This window comes from Macrotis lagotis, chromosome 4 (assembly GCF_037893015.1).
Source record: "Macrotis lagotis isolate mMagLag1 chromosome 4, bilby.v1.9.chrom.fasta, whole genome shotgun sequence".
NCBI classification, from domain to species: Eukaryota; Metazoa; Chordata; class Mammalia; order Peramelemorphia; family Peramelidae; genus Macrotis; species Macrotis lagotis.
Window position 1 is genome coordinate 118,324,815 of NC_133661.1, and position 20,253 is coordinate 118,345,067.

At 35.0% G+C, this 20,253-nt stretch overlaps 1 protein-coding gene across 2 annotated transcripts in view; it reads left to right on the forward strand.

Moving 5' to 3' along the window:
• Positions 1-20,253, forward strand: part of EFL1 (elongation factor like GTPase 1) — a 202,547-nt gene that overhangs the window by 149,215 nt on the left and 33,079 nt on the right. For both annotated transcript variants that reach the window (XM_074233988.1, XM_074233987.1), the window contains exons 16-18: positions 5,618-5,749; positions 9,096-9,243; positions 14,248-15,227. In XM_074233988.1, the coding sequence (XP_074090089.1) occupies positions 5,618-5,749; positions 9,096-9,243; positions 14,248-15,227 (1,260 nt within the window). The remainder of the gene's footprint in view (positions 1-5,617; positions 5,750-9,095; positions 9,244-14,247; positions 15,228-20,253) is intronic.

A 20,253-nucleotide genomic window follows, 5' to 3' on the forward strand; every position in this document is an offset into this window, starting at 1 on the left:
TTCTTTTATTTATAGGTATAAAGTTTTTTTTAAGCTATATATACATTTGTCTATTCTTTATATTCTCTAGCTTAGAAGCATTTAAATATTTCTGTTTGCCTCATGACCTTCAAGACCCTTCATGTTTTAGCTGTAGCCTTGTTTTGTCATTTCTGTTTGTATATTTTAAACTTTAACTAATGGAAATCCTCATTCTTTAATTTTGTTTGGATTCTCCAATTTAAAAAAAAAATTATTCTTAACTTGAACACCCCCAAAAAAAATTCCCACAGAAAACACAAAGGGGATTCTACATAAAACTGAATTTCCATTTTAAAAGGTATGTGCTAAATGCTACATGTTACTTTCAAAACTATGTATTCATCCTTCTGAACTTCATTTTCTTCTTGTATGTGCATTTTAAAAACATTAAATTGTCCCCTTTTGATTTCTTTTTATATCTACAATCATGTCCTCTTTTTCTTAAATCTTTTTATTTTGTTTGGGTTTTTTTTTTATTTTGCTATTCACGGAGTTCTTGAGTTCTCTTTGATCTTTTCAAGTTTTTAGGGAGTCAGTTTCTTGGATAAGTTTTATCACTTTCTTTTTAAACTTACTTGTCTTCTGAGGAATCTGTATGTAGACAAAGAAACCACAACTGGAAGCAAATGTAGAGCACCTGATTGGTTTAAAATTGAGAAAAGAGTATATCAAGACTTTATATAAGCAGAATACATCATGTGAAATGTCAGCCTGAATAAATCAAAAGCCAGAATTCAGGTGTCTGGGAGAAATATCAACAATCTCAGATATGTAAATGATACCCCTCTGATGGAAGAAAGTGAAAAAGAATTAAGAAGTCTTTTGGATGAAAGAGGAGAGTGTAAAAGCTGACTTGAAGCTTAGCATGAGAAAAGTAAGAGCTTAGCAACTGGACCCATCATTTTCTGGCAGATAGAGGGAGAAGAAGTGGAAGCAGTGTCATTTTTGCTTTGGGGCATAAAGATAACTCCAGAACGTGACTTCAGCCATGAAATTAAAAGTCACTTGCTCCTTGGAAAGAAAGCTATGTCATATCTGGACAGCATACTAACAAAAAAAGCAAAGATATCACTTGCCAGTTTAGTAGCAATGTATGGCTATGAGAATTGGACTATAAACAGGAAAGCTGAATGCTGCAGAATTGACACTTTAGAATTGTGGTGCTGGAGAAGACTTTTGAGAGTCCTTTGGATAGCAAGGAGATCAAATCAGTCAGTACTTAAGTTAATTCAGGCTACTCACTGGAAGGTCAAATAGTGAAGAGAATGATGAGAAGACATAATGAGAAGGCAAGACTGTTGTTGGGAAAGATTGAAGACAAAAAGAGAAGGGAATAGCAGAGGATGAGATGGATAGAAAGTGTCATGGAAACAACTGATATGAACTTGAACAGACTGTAAGAGATAGTACAGGATAGAAGGGCCTGAAGTTCTATGATCCATAGGGTCATGAAGAGTCAAGACATTACTAAACAACAATATCAAATTATGTCTTCCCACTATTGTAAACCCTAGCATATTGTCTTAAGCATAGGTGCTTAATAGATGTTTTATCAGTCATCAAACTTACCACTTAATAATTAGTAGATTCCCTATATCATTCCTGACAAATGATCACTCACAACCTCTGTTAGAACACTTCCAATGACAGAGAACTTATAAAAAGGCTATTTTATTTTGACTTAGCTCAGATTTTTAGAGGTCTTCCCAGTGTTGAACTGAAATCCAAAGAAATTTTTTTAACTTTTTAATCCTATTCTTGTCCTTTGGACTTACACAGACTAAGAATTTGAGTTTTTCTTTTTATGCAAATATATGACTTGGTTTCCATACTCTTGACTATATTGATAGCTGTTTTCTGGAGGAACTTAAGCTTACCAAGGTCTCTTTTAAAATGTGATGCCCAGAATGGAGTGCAATATTCCAGATGTAGTCTGACTAGTACAGTGGGGTTTATTCTCTCTTTTGTCTTGACAATAGCATTGAATTGTTGGCAACCATATCATAGCATTGGCTCCTTTTGAGCATTGAGCACTCTTCAAGTCTGAGGGGAAAACCAGGATTAGACTAAAGAATATTTGATAATATTTAATAATTAGTGAGAGGATACTTTTCATACCTAGATTTTGTATTACAACATTGTTTTAAATTGTGTACCTTATTAAAAATATAATGTTCATTAACATTTATGTTTATTTGAATAAAAATATTTTCAGCTTCACTTTTTGAAAGAACAATTCAGAAGATATATGATATATTTTTTTAATTCATCTAATCTTGTTTGTATAAGGTCTAGGTATTTGACTGGAAGACCAAATACAAGGACCATCATCCATAAGAGTGCTCTAATTGTCACAAAAAGAAATAAATTACTTTCTGAATGTTGGTCTTGCATACACAAACCTATAATATTATGGGGGAACGCCATAGTTCCTTTTCAACTGAGCTGTGAATTACAGCTCTATTTGTGGTTTTTGGCTGCTGGTTCTCCAGTGGGGTTGCAAAGGTGGTAGGCATGTGTCTGCCAGAAATAATTGTGGGTTTCGGTTGCAACACCATTTGACTTAGGTTATATTAAATGAGATGTTAACAATTCTCCTTGCTAAGTGTGTGTGTGTGTGTGTGTGTGTGTGTGTGTGTGTGTGTGTGTGTGTGTTTGGTGTGTGCACACCCATGTGTGTGTTCAATTTTGCCCAAATGATTGGGTGTAAGCGAACAAAGATTACAATTCAAGAAGTGCTGATCGTTTTGGGAAATTGTCATTTCTCCTGATGAAGAACCATCAATAAATTATTCACTAAAGGAATTCTCTCTCTGTGTTTAAATTTCAGCTCTCCTTTTACACTAAATGTGGACATTCCTCAAGGTTTTGTCCTTTTCCTCCTGCCTTTCTCTCTCAGAGCTCCAACCATTTTCTCACAGCTTCAACTATCATTTTATATGCTTGATTGCATCCATCACAGTGTGCCTCCTACCAAACTTTCCAATCTTCTGTTTCATTTTACACCCCTTTCTATTGCCTATATACACAGCATTTCCTTTTCCAACTCTTTGCACTTACTTTTAGAAAGTCCAAATTTCTTTAAAGCACAATATGGCTACTCCAACTATTCAAGACCTTTCTGGTTTACCTTCTACATTCACAGGTTGTACCATTGCTAATGCTTCCCTTGAAATTGCTTTGTTAAATATTTTGTATTTATTCATCCCTGTACATATGTCCTCCTACCCCCATCCTAAATAAGCTATTTGAGGGAGTGTCATTTTTGTTTTTGTATCCCCAGCATCTAGCATGATGCTTCAAAATGTTTCTTAATTTGAAGTGTGGTGAGTAATTCCCATTATGCATTTATCTCCGTCATTGAGCTTTCTTCTGATTGATTGTACATTTCCAGTTGTCTCTGTAATCTCCACTTGATTGTTCTACGATTACTTCAGATGTAACATGTCTAAAAACCAAGTCATCATCTTCCCTCAGTCACATGAAGTGGTTCCTTTTCCTGAATTTCCTACTTTTGCCAGCATTTTCATCATTTTTCCCTTCACTCAGATTTAAAATCTTGAAGTCATCATTGATTCTTTCCTCTTAAAATTAATCAGTTTACAACTCTTGTTACATCTTCCTTCACATATGTACCTAACTGGTAATCTCTATTTCTTTTTTCCCTATCTCCACTTTTCTTCTCCATTGCTATTAGATTAATTATATAAAAACATTATTTTGATGAAATTGTATCTTTTGCTCAGAAATCTTCACTGATTCTCTAGGACCTCAGAACATGAAGGGCAAAGTCTTTTGATTCCTTCTAAACTGATATTACTTCTGTTCTTCCAACATGCTTCTCTTCATGCTACTCATATTCTCTCTAATGCTTGGATTGCCTTCTCCAACTCTGATTACTGAATCCTGTTTAATCTTTTAAGACACAGGTCAAATTCCATTACCTTCATTAAAATATTCCTGAGCATTTTGTTATATCTTATAATCTTTTTCTATATACCTGTGTAATCAGTATCAATGCCACTCATATAGTACTCATTTGTGTACATTTCTTGTCTTCCCTGAAGATTGTAAACTCCTTAATGGGAGGAACTATCTCATATGTCTTCAAGTCATCTAACCATCTATAACACAATGCCTTGTATATAGTGTACTTGATAAATGTTTGTTGACTTTTGAAGTATCACCTCACATCCATTGGATCGGCAAAAATAGTCAAAAGTCATGAGATAGTAATGTAAATAGTATGACTAAATGGAAGCATTCATTCGTTGATGGTTGAATTGAAAACTTTTAAAATCTGAGAACAAAATGTTATTATACAGTAAAGTTTGAAAAGATAAATATACTTTTTGACCCAATAATTCTTTGAGCATATCCCTGATGGTTTCATCTTAAGACAATAAAAGAGTTATCTACTCAAAGATTTTCATGGAAGCATTCTATGTAATTGTGAGAGAGAAGAAGAAAGCAACCTAAATATACAATAGTCAGGGAGTGGTTGAAGTGTGGTTCATTCATATAATGAAATACTATAAAATAATTAAGATGCAAATAAATGTAGAAAGATCACAAAATGTGAAAAAAGCAGAACCATAAAAACAGATTATATTTTAGCTGATAATATGGGGGGAAATGAGTGAAATAAAGCCGTGATTATTTGATGAAAATAATTGAACAATCATAATGGAAACTTAAGGACAAAACTGAAAAAAGGTATTAATAAATTTATACATTTAAACTAATTTAAATATGAATCAATATTAACCAAATGTAACTTGTATTGTTATTTGATGTTTCTTTTAAAAATCTTTACATATTTGTTAACTAAATGAATGTATGATCAATTGAAATTAGACTACTTATTTAAAATTTCCCTCCATTCCTTATTAAAATATCTAAATAATCTATAATTTCAATGTTGTGGTCCTGTATCCTTTGAATACAGATGGTAACTTCTCTCTTTCCTTTGTGGTAATGTTTTTGAGTTGCTGGCAATGACCAGAAAACATCCATGACCGATCTTAGAATGTTCTGTTTAAACAGAGACTTATCTTTAAGTGATAGATTAAGACCTCTCAAGGTTGTGTTTTTCTGGCGTAACTTTCAAAAACCCATGATCACTTCTAAAACCACAGTGAGCTATGATAGGAGAATTTGAATGGAGGGAATCTTCCTGCATTAATGAAATGAATTGTTTGCTGTAGAAAATTTTTCTTATATAGTCTTTAAAAATTAAATGTTATCCTTTAGCATGATGTATGTAGATCAGTGCTGGAAGATAAGACAGCATTGAGTAATACCATGTTCCCAAGTGGGACCTTTATTAATCCTTTATGATACATTAGAGTATTAGGGTTTGGGAAGCAGTAGCAGGTGGACTGTGTATATGTGCCATTAGACAAGTATCTTGCAAAGCAATAAAAAACAATGTACAAATCTAAATCATTTTAAATTAGACATTGGTCTTGTTTTGGTTATCAGTTGTAAATTAAAATTTTATCATGGTTTATTGATATCCTAAAGTTTTGTTTCTTTTATTATTATTATTATTATTATTATTATTATTATTATTATTATTTGTTTGTTTGTTTAGGAATAGGAGGTCTGCAAGAGTTTGTCCTGAAGTCTGCAACCCTGTGTACTTCACCCTGGTGCCCACCCTTTATTCCACTCAACTTTGAAGCCACACCCATTGTGAGAGTTGCTATTGAACCAAAACATCCAAGTAAGACTACTCTTACCTTTCAGTTCCGGTCCACAAGCAAGACATTCGTCTTTACAATGGATACTAAACATTATTATTTTTAAAATAGCTCGACTCTAGTATTTATGGATTTTATATTAGGCAAGGAAAGATCTTTGTAGTAATCCCTTCTGTCTTGCTGGTAATTGGGAAAAATCATTGAACCTGAGTGAGAATCAGAATCGCAGACTTTCACAGTTGGAAGAAACCTCAAAGGCCATATAGTCCAACTGGCACCTAAAAAATGATTCCTTCTACAATATGACTGATAGTCTCCAGCCTTTACTTTAAAAACTTTAAATAAAAGGAAATTCACTACCTTGTAAGCAATTTATTCCACTTTGGGTTGGTTTTTTAGACATAAAATCAGAATTGATCAGGTTTACCTTCTCTCTGTCATCATTTATCATTGCTCCATTTGCCCCAGGCAAATGAGACAAGTTTTCCTTCTCTTCTTTAATTTTTTTTTCAGTTTAAATAAATAACCCCATTGCCCTGCAAAAAAAAAAAAAGAAACCTTTTTTTTAAATCCTTAACATTTCTTGCCAAGGTTAGCTCATTTTTAGCTTTAGCCCTTCTGACATTCTTTCTTTCTAGTAAATGCCATTGTAGTAATCCTCCATAACCTGTTCTTGTTTCCATCCTCAGTACATTTCTGAAAAATCTTAACCAGTTGATTAGTTTCTCCTCATCAATTTATGTAAACAGCTCCTCCTTTTTCCTACTCATCATTGGTCTTTCTCTTTGGTCTTCAAAAATGTATTCTTGATAACTTTCTATACCTCCTCAGCTGAATTTCTTTATTGATTTATAGTCAATAGAATCTTGCCTATCATTTCAATGAAACCTTTGAAAAAAAATTCTTGTGTAGTAAAGGGATAGTATCTAAATCTTGATATAGGAATATGAATGTTGTACTCAGGGAAGCCAGAGCTCATAGGATAAACAGATCCTAATGGCTAGTCAGGAGGTTGCAATAATTCATAGCTGTGGAGAGGGGACGAGGTCAGAGAAATATCTCCAAAGGGAGTAACATTGGCTAGTTGGCAAAATGAAATGATTCACTTTCACCAAGTATTCTTTTATGGCAATAGCATTAGCCACAAATCCTCTCAAAATTGCTTCCCTGGAACTCAGAACTGGTGCTTGGTGGTATGATGTTGGTCAGAGGCTTCTAGAAGCTTTAGGTGACAGTGGTTCCTGTGTTCTTACTAGGTTTCCATAGCTTACTTAGTCTCTTAAGTGGTGCCATTGCCTTTAGGTCTTCTGGGAGCTGCAACCTTCTTACTTGTCCAAAATTAGCAAGTAGGGAATAATTCTTTGACTATAATTTGAAGTCAGATGGACTCATCACAACAAAGACCTGCAAAACACAAGATAGGGGGTGCATAATCAGGAAAGTAATCCTAGTCATTATGTTCTGGGACTTACTACCTGTGTGATGAGGAAATAGCTTTTCTTCCAGTCTCCCAATTTTGGAAGAATTTAAGGGCAGTCATACTTGATCTCCCATGCCTACAAAAACTACAGGTGTGACATACTGGTTCAGTTTGATACTAAATTTGAAATATCTGCAGGATAACCAAGTAAAAATGTCCGGTAAGCTATTGGTAATCCAAGACTGAAACTTGATAGGAAGATTTTGAATGGATGGATGAATAGATAAGAAGAGAATAACTAAAATCATGGGAACTGATATATCAACAACAGAAAATGATTTCAAAGATAAATTAACTGGGCCTATTTTCAGAGTTTTAAGATAAGTATGATTCTGCGTAGCACATCCACTAAGGGAAATTGAGATAACTGTCACACTGGTAGAAAAAAGAACCAGGAAAGGGAAGTATTATCTATGTCAAGGAAAGAAAAAGGATTCAGGAGAAAAACTTACTGTCTGTGCTTTTTAGGCCAGACCTTTTCTAGACCACATGTTGACCCACACCATCTGATTTCTGTTTTTGCTTCATTGCAACATCTTCTTAAGCATCTTTACAATTTTAGATCCTATTTTTGATTCAGCATGTTTTCAGTGGTCTGGCTTCTGATTGTTCTAGGACAGCTTCCAGGAAGGCTCATGTCATCCATTTGTGTGGATTCCTGTTAGTCTCACAAAGTGTTCCTTTTCTGACTCTCAACTATTTTGCTTTCTCCTAATTACTGATGTCCACTTTGGGAAATGCCTCAGCCACTGGCCACATCCTACATGGACTGGATCATGGGATCAGAGTAATGTAAGCTTTAAGGACCCCTAGAGTCCAAGTTCACCCAAATGATTTTATAGTTAAAGAAGCTGGGGTCTAGAAAAGTGAAGTGACTGGACTGACAGAAAGCAAAATAGGAATCCAAATTCAGGTCACCTGACTTTGAATCTTTTGTTCTTTTAACTCTACCATGTTGCCATATCACGTTCTTTGAAAACATACAATTTGGCGTAGCTCAGTGACACGAGCACTAGCCCTGAAATCAGGAGTACCTGAGTTCAAATCTGGCCTTAGACACTTAATAATTGCCTAGCTTTGTGACCTTGGACAAGTCACTTAATGCCATTGCCTTAAATAAAAAAAATTTTTGAAAAACACATAATTTTCCTTTATGGAATCAGTAGAATTATAATGTCTTAAGATTTTTGGATTGCTTACTTTTGGGGGGTATTGTTTGTTTCTTCCAATACTTCAAAGTCTTTTTCAAAGGCTGTAGGAATCTACACCCTAAACAATCTCTCCAAAACCAAAGTATGATTCCTCAACCATTTTATGGGCAAATTCACCAAGTAGATAGACTTCCTGTTGAGTTAGCAAAAATATAGGTATCTCTAGGAGGGAGACTTTTGCAGGGATAACCTGACAGGTATTTAAATACTGTTATGCAAGGGATCCTCCTCTGATTGTAGTCTAAGAAAGTTTCAAAGTTGCTCTATATATATCATATATCCACAGTAGAGCTCAACAATACTGGTGAGATGACTTTTAAGGCAATAACTGATAACTTTATCAAAATACTATGATTGAAACTTACAGGGCAATCAGAAAAAATTCTGATTCTAATATAAGCAATTTTACAGATGGTTTGAGGTTTTTCCCTACTGCAACAACTCTCTAATAGCTATTTAGTCTCATTTTTCTGTTAGCTAGATTCCACACTGAATCCTTCCTTTAGTTATTAGTTGCCTATGTAATTTGGGGGAAGTTGTCTGCTATATTCCTAGAACCAATGGTAGACTACAGTTATGTCTATTGAAAAATTCAGTTCTTTCCCTTGAGTGATAATAGCTTTTAGTAATGCTCCTTTTGCTGTATTTGTAATAAATATTTTTCATTTGGTTTGCTAGGTGAGATGCCACAGTTGGTTAAAGGAATGAAACTTTTAAACCAAGCCGATCCATGTGTGCAAATTTTAATTCAGGAGACCGGAGAACATGTGTTAGTTACAGCAGGAGAAGTCCATCTCCAACGATGCCTGGATGACTTGAAAGAAAGGTTAGGAGACAACCTTTAGGTGGGGGAGGGAGGGAGGGAGAGAGAGAGAGAGAGAGAGAGAGAGAGAGAGAGAGAGAGAGAGAGAGAGAGAGAGAGTGAGTGAGTTTGTGAGTATGTGTGTGTGTGACATTTATCTTTGGCAGGTATCCAAAGTCTCCCTATGTAAGAATTTTGCTGCAATGGAATTATACATTTCAACTTTAATAACAATATAAAGACTACTGCCAGGAAATGTCACTTACTTCCTATTTTCCTAAATGCTTTTAATTTTGATATTTTTCTACATTAGTCACAAATTGTCAGTTAATGTTTTATAGAATAATATTTCTTTAAAGTGTTATTATGTAAATTATCAAGGTAATATTTTAACGATGGAGTTTACTTAGAAACAAAGAAAATATCTTGTATCATTGGATTGTGGATGTGAAGAATCTGACTATTCCATCATCTAATCTCATATAGGGTTTTTCTATTTTCAATTTTTTTGTATAAAGGTGAATGGCATATTAGCCAGCATTACAAAATAATTTTTGCAATTTGATTTTTGTCTTTTATGTTAGGTAAATGTTAATAAAATTATGCATTTTTTCCTTTCTAAAAATCATCCTCTAAGTCATCTGGAATAAATTTTAAACTTTTGTGGCTATTTAGGTTAAGAACTTAGAATGTTAGAACTGAAAAGAACCTGTGACATAGAGATCTCAGACTAAGGTAGTTACAGAGTTAGGAGTAGGCCCCAGGGCTTCTGACCTCTCCTGCTCTGCATTGCTTTTCCTTTTCCTTCTTCGATATCACTGGGTTTCCTTGTTAACATTGTCTTTCATTTGGAAACTTTTATCAGCCCTCAGAGAATAATAAATCTCAAAGCATAATCTCTTTTGAAAGAAGAAGAATATCAATAACTTTAAACATTTTTTTTAACTTAAATCATTTAGTTTATTAGCTTTAGATAATTTTTGATAGAATGTAGGCTCCCCAAGGGCAAACACTTTTTCTATTTCCAATTCCTGGTGCAGTGCCAATGTAGAGTTGCCACTGAAACAATTCTTGTAAATGTGATAGACGATATATTATTTTCTTGGACAGGTCCTTTAACATCTCTGAAGCTTTAGTTTCTTTATCTGTAAAAATAGTGTTTATTCAGATTTTTCAAGCTTTTTTTCAGCTCAGAATTCTATACTTCTCAGGAGTGATTTGAAATAAATTACCCTTTCACCTTAAAATCAGTTTTAAATTATTTTAAATTCTCAAACCATTGGCTTCCTCTCTAATATCAGGCATCTTCCCTGCAAGTGTCTGTACGTATGCTGTAGTGAGTATTTCAGCTAAGTCACCTACTATTTGAGCTAAGTCACTTTATTATTTGCATTCCCTGCTGTTTAGATGCACATTTTTTCCCCTGGAGAAAAAAATTACATTTACAGAAAGAGAAATTGATTTTTTTTTTCAGAAATGTGGCCTTGACACGGTATTAAAGTATTTATAGAAAACCAGCTCACTTTGAAAACCATTCAGCGTGAAAGCTACTGGAAAGATCAATGTTATGGCTTATAAACTTCATCACAATATAGACTGATACTGAATGAGGGGAACAAAGTAATGAAAACAGAGGCCCCTCAGCCGTCATTGGGTTTATGTTCTCTCAAAAGATTCTTTGAGCAATCTTCTCAAGTATTCTTATATTTACCTCCTGTGGTTACTGGAGGAAACCTGTTTCTAGAGGTGATAAAACTTCATTCTTTCATAGCTCATTCTTTTTAAGCATGGGATTTAGAGCTAGAAGTTATATCACTCAATACCATCTTTTCTTAGATGAGGTAGCTGAACCCCAGAAAGGTAAACTTGATTCATCAAAAATAGATAAAAAACAAATTGCAAAAGTTATTTCATAACATTAGCTAACCTGCCATCCAACTTGATGCATAAAAATGAAGTTTTCAATTAGAAAAATACTCTTTGAGTCTGTGGGATTAGATGGTAGAATAGGCAAATTGCAAATTACTCATAACCACAATCAAATGCTATAAGAATTTTTCCTTTATTTCATGGAGCTTTCTCTAATTCTGTGACATAACAATGCTTCTGTATAATCAATAAAGTTTACTGAAAGCTAGAGAAATCCTCTTTATTTTCCTAAGGGAAAACAAACCACCTCCTCCTGCCACCTGATGGAACCCTAAAGAGAGGTAGTTGGAAAAAGAAGCTGCAGCAAGAAGAATCAGAGAGGATGTATGAGCATAGTAACAGGTCTTTAGCAACTTAATTCTCAAAGCCTACAGGATCAGAGTTGAGGTAGGCAAAGGTCATTTATAAAGCAGTACAGTAGAATAAACCAAACTGAAATTCCAAAGAGAATCAGAAATGGGAGAGATGTTAAACCTAGGGATGCTGCAAACAGTTGTGCTATATCCATAAATCATCTTAACAAGATGTCACAGTGAGCTTTCACAGCTGGCTTAGTTTTAGATCTTTAGACCTTTGTTTTCATCTCCCCATAGTTGATGCTTGTGCCTATCTTAGCAGAAACACAGAGGGAACAGATTTTTCTCTGTGAGGAAAAGGTAGTTCAATAGAAACTAAAGCAAAAAGAGTATGTCCAAAACATTAGTAGAAAGGTGAAGAGGAATTGAAGATGGAGAAAAGGTCATTCATTGGTTTTGGCAATGAGACTTTTAAGAGAGCACTTTCAGTAGTGATGTAGACAAGAACCAGGTTCTAAAATTAGGTCAACAGTATTAACAGCTCTTCATTAAATGAGAGAACTTGTGATATGATTCAGAAAGAGCTGAATTCAAGCCCCAAACTGAATGTTCGACCCTAAGTGAGTCCTTTAGCCTTTCAATGGTCTCAGCAATTTGGAGAAATCAGAGATCCAGACTTGGGCCTTAAGTGCAAAAAACCTCTCTTTCTGACACTGGAGGGAGGTACAAAGACAATTTAGACATGTTCATGTCTGCTGATATGCTATAGTTTATCCTCACTACCAAAGTCAGTGATCCAGGAAAGTTGAAAGGATGTCTGAAACAGGCTGTTTGACCTTGGGTAGCTGACATAAGCTCTCAGTGTTCTGGGCAGTTTTTTTTTTTAAGTTCCTTTTTCTTTCAATTTTCCTTTTCAAAGAGTGGCAGAATAGACTCCATAGCTTTATTAATGATCCTACATACATTTTAATTATTGCTCTCAACAGAGAAATGGTCAATACAATGTTCAGCATAGGAGAATTAAATTAATTTTGCAGTATCAGTATGGCACAGTTGCTAGTTTAGAAAATACTTTATTGTTGTGTTTACACCAATTTCTTTATGTAGTTCCTTATGAAAGAGGCGAGTAATGTGCCTTTTGGTTCTTATAATTACTTATTTTTTTTAAGATTTTATTTGAGTTTTACAATTTTTCCCCTAATCTTACTTCCCTCCCCCCACTCCCCACAGAAGGCAATTTGTCAGTCTTTACATTGTTTCTATGGTATATACATTGATCCAAATTGAATGTGATGAGAGAGAAATCATATCCCCTAAATTAAAGGTAATAGTCATTGGACTTTGTTCAAATTCCACAGTTCTTTCTCTGGATACAGATGGTATTCTCCATTGCAGAGAGTCCCAAATTGTCCCTGATTGTTGCACTGATGGAATGAGCAAGTCCATCAAGGTTGATCATCACCCCTATGTTGCTGTTATGGTATATAGTGTTTTTCTGGTTCTGCTCATCTCACTCAGCATCAGTTCATGCAAATCCCTCCAGGCTTCCTTGAATTCCCATCCCTCCTGGTTTCTAAAGAACGATAGTGTTCCATGACACATATACCACAGTTTGCTAAGCCATTCCCCATTTGAAGGACATTTACTTGATTTCCAATTCTTTGTCACCACAAACAGGGCTGCTATAAATATTTTTGTACAAGTGATGTAAAACCTTTTTCATCATCTCTTCAGGGTATAGACCTAGTAGTGGTATTCCTGGGTCAAAGGGTATGCACATTTTTGTTGCCCTTTGGCCATAGTTATAGACTGCTCTCCAGAAAGGTTGGATGAGTTCACAGCTCCACCAACAATGCATTAGTGTCCCAGATTTTCCACAACCCTTCCAGCGATCTTTCTGGTCATATTGACCAGTCTGAGAGGTATGAGACTGGGCAGCTCTCTTAAGTGCTGAACTGTCTAATGGAGGGAAGTTTAAACTTAACCTTTAACATTTAATATATATTAAATTATATAGGCTTTTCTTTGCAGAAAAATTTTATTTAATAATAAATTGGGGGGGGGGGCTAGGTGGTGCAGTAGATAGAGAACTGGCCCTGGAGTCAGGAGTAACTGAGTTCAAATCCAGCCTCAGACACTTAATAATTATCTAGCTGTGTGGCCTTGGCAAGCCACTTAACTCCATTTGCCTTGTAATAACAATAATAATAATAATAATAATAGTAATACATTTTAAAAAATATTGTACTTTATTTCAAAATCTAATAATTCTAATAATAAATAACAATAATAAATCTAGTAAAAATTCCCTATAGAACCCATTTTATTATAAAAATATTTATTCCTATGTGCAATAATATACACTTCTTAGTCATTGAATGTAATATTAAAAATATTTTTATAAATAAACTGAGTTAGGAGGCTTGGACCCTTGTTCCAGTTTTGGTCCTTTACTTCCCTGAGCCCTGTTTCCTCATTTTTACATGAAGTTGAACTAAACTGATATCCAATGTCTCTTGCAGTTCTAATGTTCTTTATTACATTTAGAACCAGAATACATTTTCTACTTGCATCTGTTAGTAAATAATTTGCCATACATTGTATTTAAAAAATACATATTAGACAAATCTGGCTACAGCAAATACTTTTCCAAATAAAAGCATATACAAGGTGATAGCTAAAGCCCAAGCAGGTAACCTTTTTATTTTAACTGATGCTATACTAGTGCCCTCTTGTGTAGTTTTTTCTAAGTCATTATCAACATCATTATTATCATCATTGTTCCTATTGCTTTTGTTGTCAGGTTTGCAAAGATTCAAATCAGTGTTTCTGAACCAATTATCCCATTTAGGGAAACAATTACTAAGCCACCAAAAGTTGACATGGTCAATGAAGAAATAGGTAAACAACAGAAGATTGCAGTCATACACCAAAGCAAAGAGGATCAGAGCAAACTCCCTGAGGGAGTCCATGTTGATGCAGATGGGCTCATCACAATAACCACCCCAAACAAACTTGCCACTCTCAGTGTCCGAGCCATGCCTGTCCCAGAAGAAGTCACTCAGATCCTTGAAGAAAATAGTGATTTGATTCGTTCTATGGAGCAATTGACCTCTTCTTTAAGTGAGGGGGAAAATACCCAGATGATTCATGAGAAGACCCAGGCTAAGATCAAGGAATTCAAACATAAGTTGGAGCAAAACCTACAGGGAAGAAAATGGAGAAATGTTGTGGACCAGATATGGTCATTTGGTCCTAGGAAATGTGGACCTAATATATTAGTAAATGGATGCAAAGATTTTAAGAGCTCTGTTTGGCAGTGCCTGGAGAGCAAATGTATTAAAGAAGCAAATAAATACAGAGATTTTGACAATAGTATCATCAGTGGATTTCAGCTGGCCACCTTCTCAGGCCCCATGTGTGAAGAACCACTCATGGGTGTCTGTTTTGTTCTTGAAAAATGGGACCTAAGTAAATTTTTGGGTCAAGGAGCAACTGAGAAAGCAGAAGAGGAGCTAGACAGAGACAAAACTGCTTCTGACCAAAGTCCACCTGAAGAATTACCCCCTGAAAATGATCCATTTCAAGATGACTGCCCAGAGACATTGGAAAAAAAGAGCAAACGTAAAGGGGAAGCATTGCTTGCCGACTGTTATGGGCCTTTCTCTGGTCAGCTGATTGCTACCATGAAAGAAGCTTGCCGCTATGCTCTACAAGTGAAACCCCAGCGCCTAATGGCAGCAATGTATACCTGTGAGATCATGGCCACTGCAGAAGTACTAGGTAAGGAGTGGGCTGGATGGAGAGGTGTGCAATGTCTGATGAACTCTGTCGTCCAAGAAAGAATCAGGTGGGCAATGGTGACTTGGGAGGGGAGGGAAGCCAGTCATGGAATAAATCAAGCTGGAGGTGACTGAGACACATCTCTGGAGATGTCCTGTAGGCCACCAGAGACAGACTTCCAGCTCAGGACCAGAGATGCTCTTGAGGAAGTGATTGTGAAACAATGTTTGCATGAGCAAATAGATATAAAATTGACCATTAAAGAGTCATATTTTGTCTAAAGAGAAAGCACATTGGATTTAGGCATCATAATCCATCAAATTATGACCATTACACATCTATTTGGCGTGTTACCTTAAGTAACTCAGTCATTTAATAAATCTTTTTGAGCTTTAATTTTTTTCTATATAATCACAATTATACTTCAGAGAGATTAAATGCGATGTTTATAAAGCCTTTTGTAATCATAAAGTTATATAAATGTGGGTTATTATAATTAATTTTAATGATGGCATCTTGCAATTAGCCTAGCTTCTGACTCTACCATTCAACTGAAAGAAATCTCTCCAAGGTTACCAGTGATTTGCAAAATCCATTAGCTTTTTACTCAGTGCACATGAATCCTCCTGGACATTCTCCCTTTGTTTTTTGGGACATTTCTGTCTCCTAGTATTTTTCATAAATTACTTGTCCAACTATATGGAACATTATCTCTCCTTTAATATTTGATTATTCTCAGACAGTTATTTGTTTTATGTTTTTCAGAGTGGCATTTTTTGCTATTTTCCTTGCAGTTTTAGTAAGTCAAATACAGAATGCATTAGCTACTTTGATTTTTAGCAGAATAATACTCATCTGATGTCAGAATAGTTGAAATTCCCTATCACCACCATATTTTGCCTCTGTTCCAATTCTAGGATCTATGTTCAGAAAGCCTTTCTGACCAAGTGTGTAACTATGTTGTTGTAATACAATATTGTACTTCTCTTTATCTTTCCTTTTAGTCTCATTTAGAAGCTCTCTATTCTATATGCATTTAGTTTGTGGATTTTAATACTTCTTAAATTTGTATGTTATTATATTCTTCTGCCTTACTAATGAATCAGATTTTAGTTTTGTATAAAGTATCCCCTGCCATTATCATGTTCTAAGTATGAGTTCAAACTATTGCAGCTCTGTGGATCATCACAGAAACATTAGAAAGCAAAAGATTGTTTCTGACCTGTTGTTACTTTCTACTAAGTTGTACTAGGTACAACTTTCATGATACTGATTCTTTCTTGGTCAGGTATATTGTTCTATATAGTATCTTATTTCACTGTTTTATCTGAGTGGTTTTTCTCCTTTCCTTCGGAATTCAGTTAAAAGCTCTTTTGATCAGATCTTGCCAAATTAATTTTTCCTAGTCCCTTGCCAGAAATCTATTGTTCTAATATCATAGGCCATGAAATTAAATCCTGCTCTTTGACCTCATCTTCATAGTCAGCTGTTCATTCCCCTATCCTCCTTTTTCTTCTAAAGTCATAACTTTGAACTGAAGGAGATGAAAACTTTATCAGTTTCCCCCCAAAATTTTTTAATTTCCAAATGTTCCATTTCAAAATGTTTTAGGATATATTGGAGACCTTTGTGTACATGAGTCTGCTGAATTGGGTAATGATTGGTAGGTTTATTTCATCTTTTAATTAAATTGTGTTTTTAACCTGAGCCACATCATGACTTGGTAGGCAGAGAGCTGATCTCAGATTTAGTAAAACCCAGGTTGTAGTCCTGCCTTTGACCCATAAAACTTACTCATTACCTGGAACAAGTCCCCTAATATCTTAAGTACTGACCTGTATTAGAGGAAGAAATTTCTCACCAGTATCTCCCATGAAATCATAAGCTTTAAAAAAAAGGAAAAAAAAAGAAACCTAATCTGTTTCTTCTAAACATAATTTTAAAAACAGTAATTTCTTCTGTAGCTGTTAAATTGCCTTTTCTCACTCTTATACAACAAAATTTTCTGAGAAAATAAGTATCTCAAAACAATTAAACTACTTCCTCTGGAGAAATGCTCCAAGAAAATGGCCACAGTGCTGCAGAGCTCATTTAGAATACACTGTCCCCAAAGAGTTAAAATATGAAAACTTGTATACTTCTTAATACTATTTCAGTTTTATTCAGGTAGAATTCCTTTTTTAACAAATGCAACTTACCATGCAATTTTTCTTAAATGCAGCTTACCATAAAATTTTTTCTTAATATATTCAGTTTTTATGGATGGAGACCTATTGCTACAATTATCAATCAATAAATGTTTACCACTTGTTGGGACACATGGCTTTTTTTTCCCTTCTGTTATTAAAGGCTTCCTCAGAATATTACCCAAATGTTTGCATTTTTTTCTAATCCTGATCCTTTGTTCTTTTCCCCTTCTTTTAATTGTCAGCTTTCTGCTCCATGGCAATTATTTTCTCCTGCCCCTCTTCCCAGTAAAGCTAAAAAACAGAAACAGGCCACACCCTTGTAATCTTTTGTAAACTTGCTAGGTTTTCAAACAGTCTTCTATTCCATTAAAGTGCAATTATATTAAAGCAGTGTTTTCACTGTTGAGCTTAACATATATGGATAGGATTAAGTGAAGATATCTTAAGTCTTTTTTTTTTTATTTCAGAGAACTGCTGATAATCCTGATTTAAAAACAAGCAAACAAATAAAAACTAACTCCAAACCACTGCTGTTTTTAGCCTATGTGCAAAGAAATGAAAATGATCCCTTTACACAGAACTAGAAATTATAATGGTCTTTACTAATACAGAACTTTTCCTCTGTCCTGTTATGCTGAAAGCTTGCTTAAACATTGGTCTTGAAGGACCTTCTCCTAAGATGATATTGTAAATCAGACAGTTTTATAATAGAGTCCTTAGTCCATGGCTTTCTCCAAGCAAAATTTTGCAAAGCCATCCCTCTCCAATCCTCTAGGTTTGTGAAGCTTGAACACAGAAGAGATCCAACATAAAATGTAAAATTTCTGCTGCTACCAGAAATAAAGCCACTTTGGCTGGGAGGTCAAGGTCAAAATAGATTCTTGTATTACTATGAAAAACCTGTGCTTAGTCTTAGTTCTCTCTTAAGGATCTGGGGCATAAAATTAGCTTTTTGAAAATGTCAAAAGAGAAACATGGAAAGATTTTCATGAACTGACACAAAGTAAACAAGAGTCAGGAAGCCAATATGTAAAACTACAACAATGTAAATGGAAAGAATAGCGATACAAAATAATCAAAACTTGACATTAGAAAATTATAAAAAACAAAGTAGTTCCAAAGAAAAAAAGGTAGTGAAAAACTCTCCCTGTCCACAGATGTGGAACATTACGTGTAATATCAGATTTTTTTCAGTGTGTTGTTCAGTTTTGCTAATTTTTTCTTTTTTTTTCATTTTTAAAAAGAATTACAAGGGATAGTTTTCTAGGAAAGGTGATGGAGAAACATACATGGGGAAAATCTAGATGATATTAGAACAAAATGCAGTATTAATAAGAAATAAGTAAGACAGGAAGGGCACTAGAATTAAGAGGTGTTAGGAAAGGTTTACTGTAGAAGATAGGATTTTAGTTGGGATTCAAAGTAAACCATGGTGGCCAGTAGGAAGAGAATGAGGAGAGAGATCATTCTATAGCATAAGGGACAGCCAGAAAAAGTGGCCAGGACTAAAAAGATGGAGTCTCTTGTTTGTGTAACAGCAAAGAAGCCAATATTACTATATTACAGAGTATGTTGCAGAAAGTAAGATACAAGAAGGGAAGATAATAGAGGCTAGGTTATGAAGGACTTTGAAAACCAAAAAAAAGGATTTTATATTTGATTTTGGAGGCAATAGGAAATTACTGAGTTTAATGAGTTGGGGGGGGGGGTTGTTGGACCTGTGTTTTAGGAAAATCTCTTTAGTGACTGAATGGAGGATGGATTGGAATGGAGAGGGACTTAAGGATGGCAGATCTGCCAGCAGGTTATTTTCAATAATCCAGATGTGAGGTGATGAGAACCAGTACTAGAGTGGTGGCAGTGTCATAGAAGAGAAGGGAGTATTTTTGAGAATTGTTGCAAAGGTGAAGATGACAGGTCTTAGCATCAGATTGGATGGAGTTGAGAAGGAAAAAGGATAATGTAGAATTGTGGATGATTACTGGGCTGTAAACCTGAGGAACAAGGAGGATGCTGCTGCCTTCTTCAATAATAGGGAAGATAGTGGATAAGGGATCTTTTTGGGGAAAAATAATTGGATGTGTTGAGTTGAAGATGGCTGCTAGACATCCACTTTGATAAAGGCCTAAGGATTCAAGGGAAAAGAACAGTATAGTGTCGAATTGGTTCAGCAAAGGATCTAGGTAGGAAAAAAGAGAAAAGAATGACTAGTGCAGAAAAAATGGCCTGGGAGAGATTGGAGATCACAAACAAGCATAAAGGATAGAGTTATGTAAAGGAAGGAAGAGAAAGGTGAGGAAAACCAGTAGATTATGGCTAGATGAAGAATTTTCAGTATTCTTGAACTTGGAGATTGTACATTTGTGGATGATAACATGATCCAAGGGTGTGACTATGTGTGGGTGAGGTCATGGACGAGGAGGTCATGAGAAGTGAGTAGGTTGAGGAACTCCGTGGTTAGGAGTTTAAGGAAACTAAAGATACAATTAGTTGAGACGGGACCTAGTGTGAAAGATCTTGTTAGAAAGAGTAATTCAACTTCATTGAGAGGGAGGATCCATGGGACATATTTGATTAGAAGAATAATACCAGAAAATTGTGTTTTATGAAAATAATTCTGTTAGTAGTAAAGAAAAGATTGAAACCAGGAGAAGCTAGTTGGGATGATAGGCCAGAAACAATGAGTGTGTCCTAAATTAGGGTATTTTAGGAAAAATAGAAAGAAATGAGCGATAGAACTAGGGGAAAGTCAATTCTTCCCCAAATTATTGAAAGGGCATTATTAGTGTTGACAGGGATTGGAAATTTGAGAGGTGAAACTAGATTTATGGGGAAGA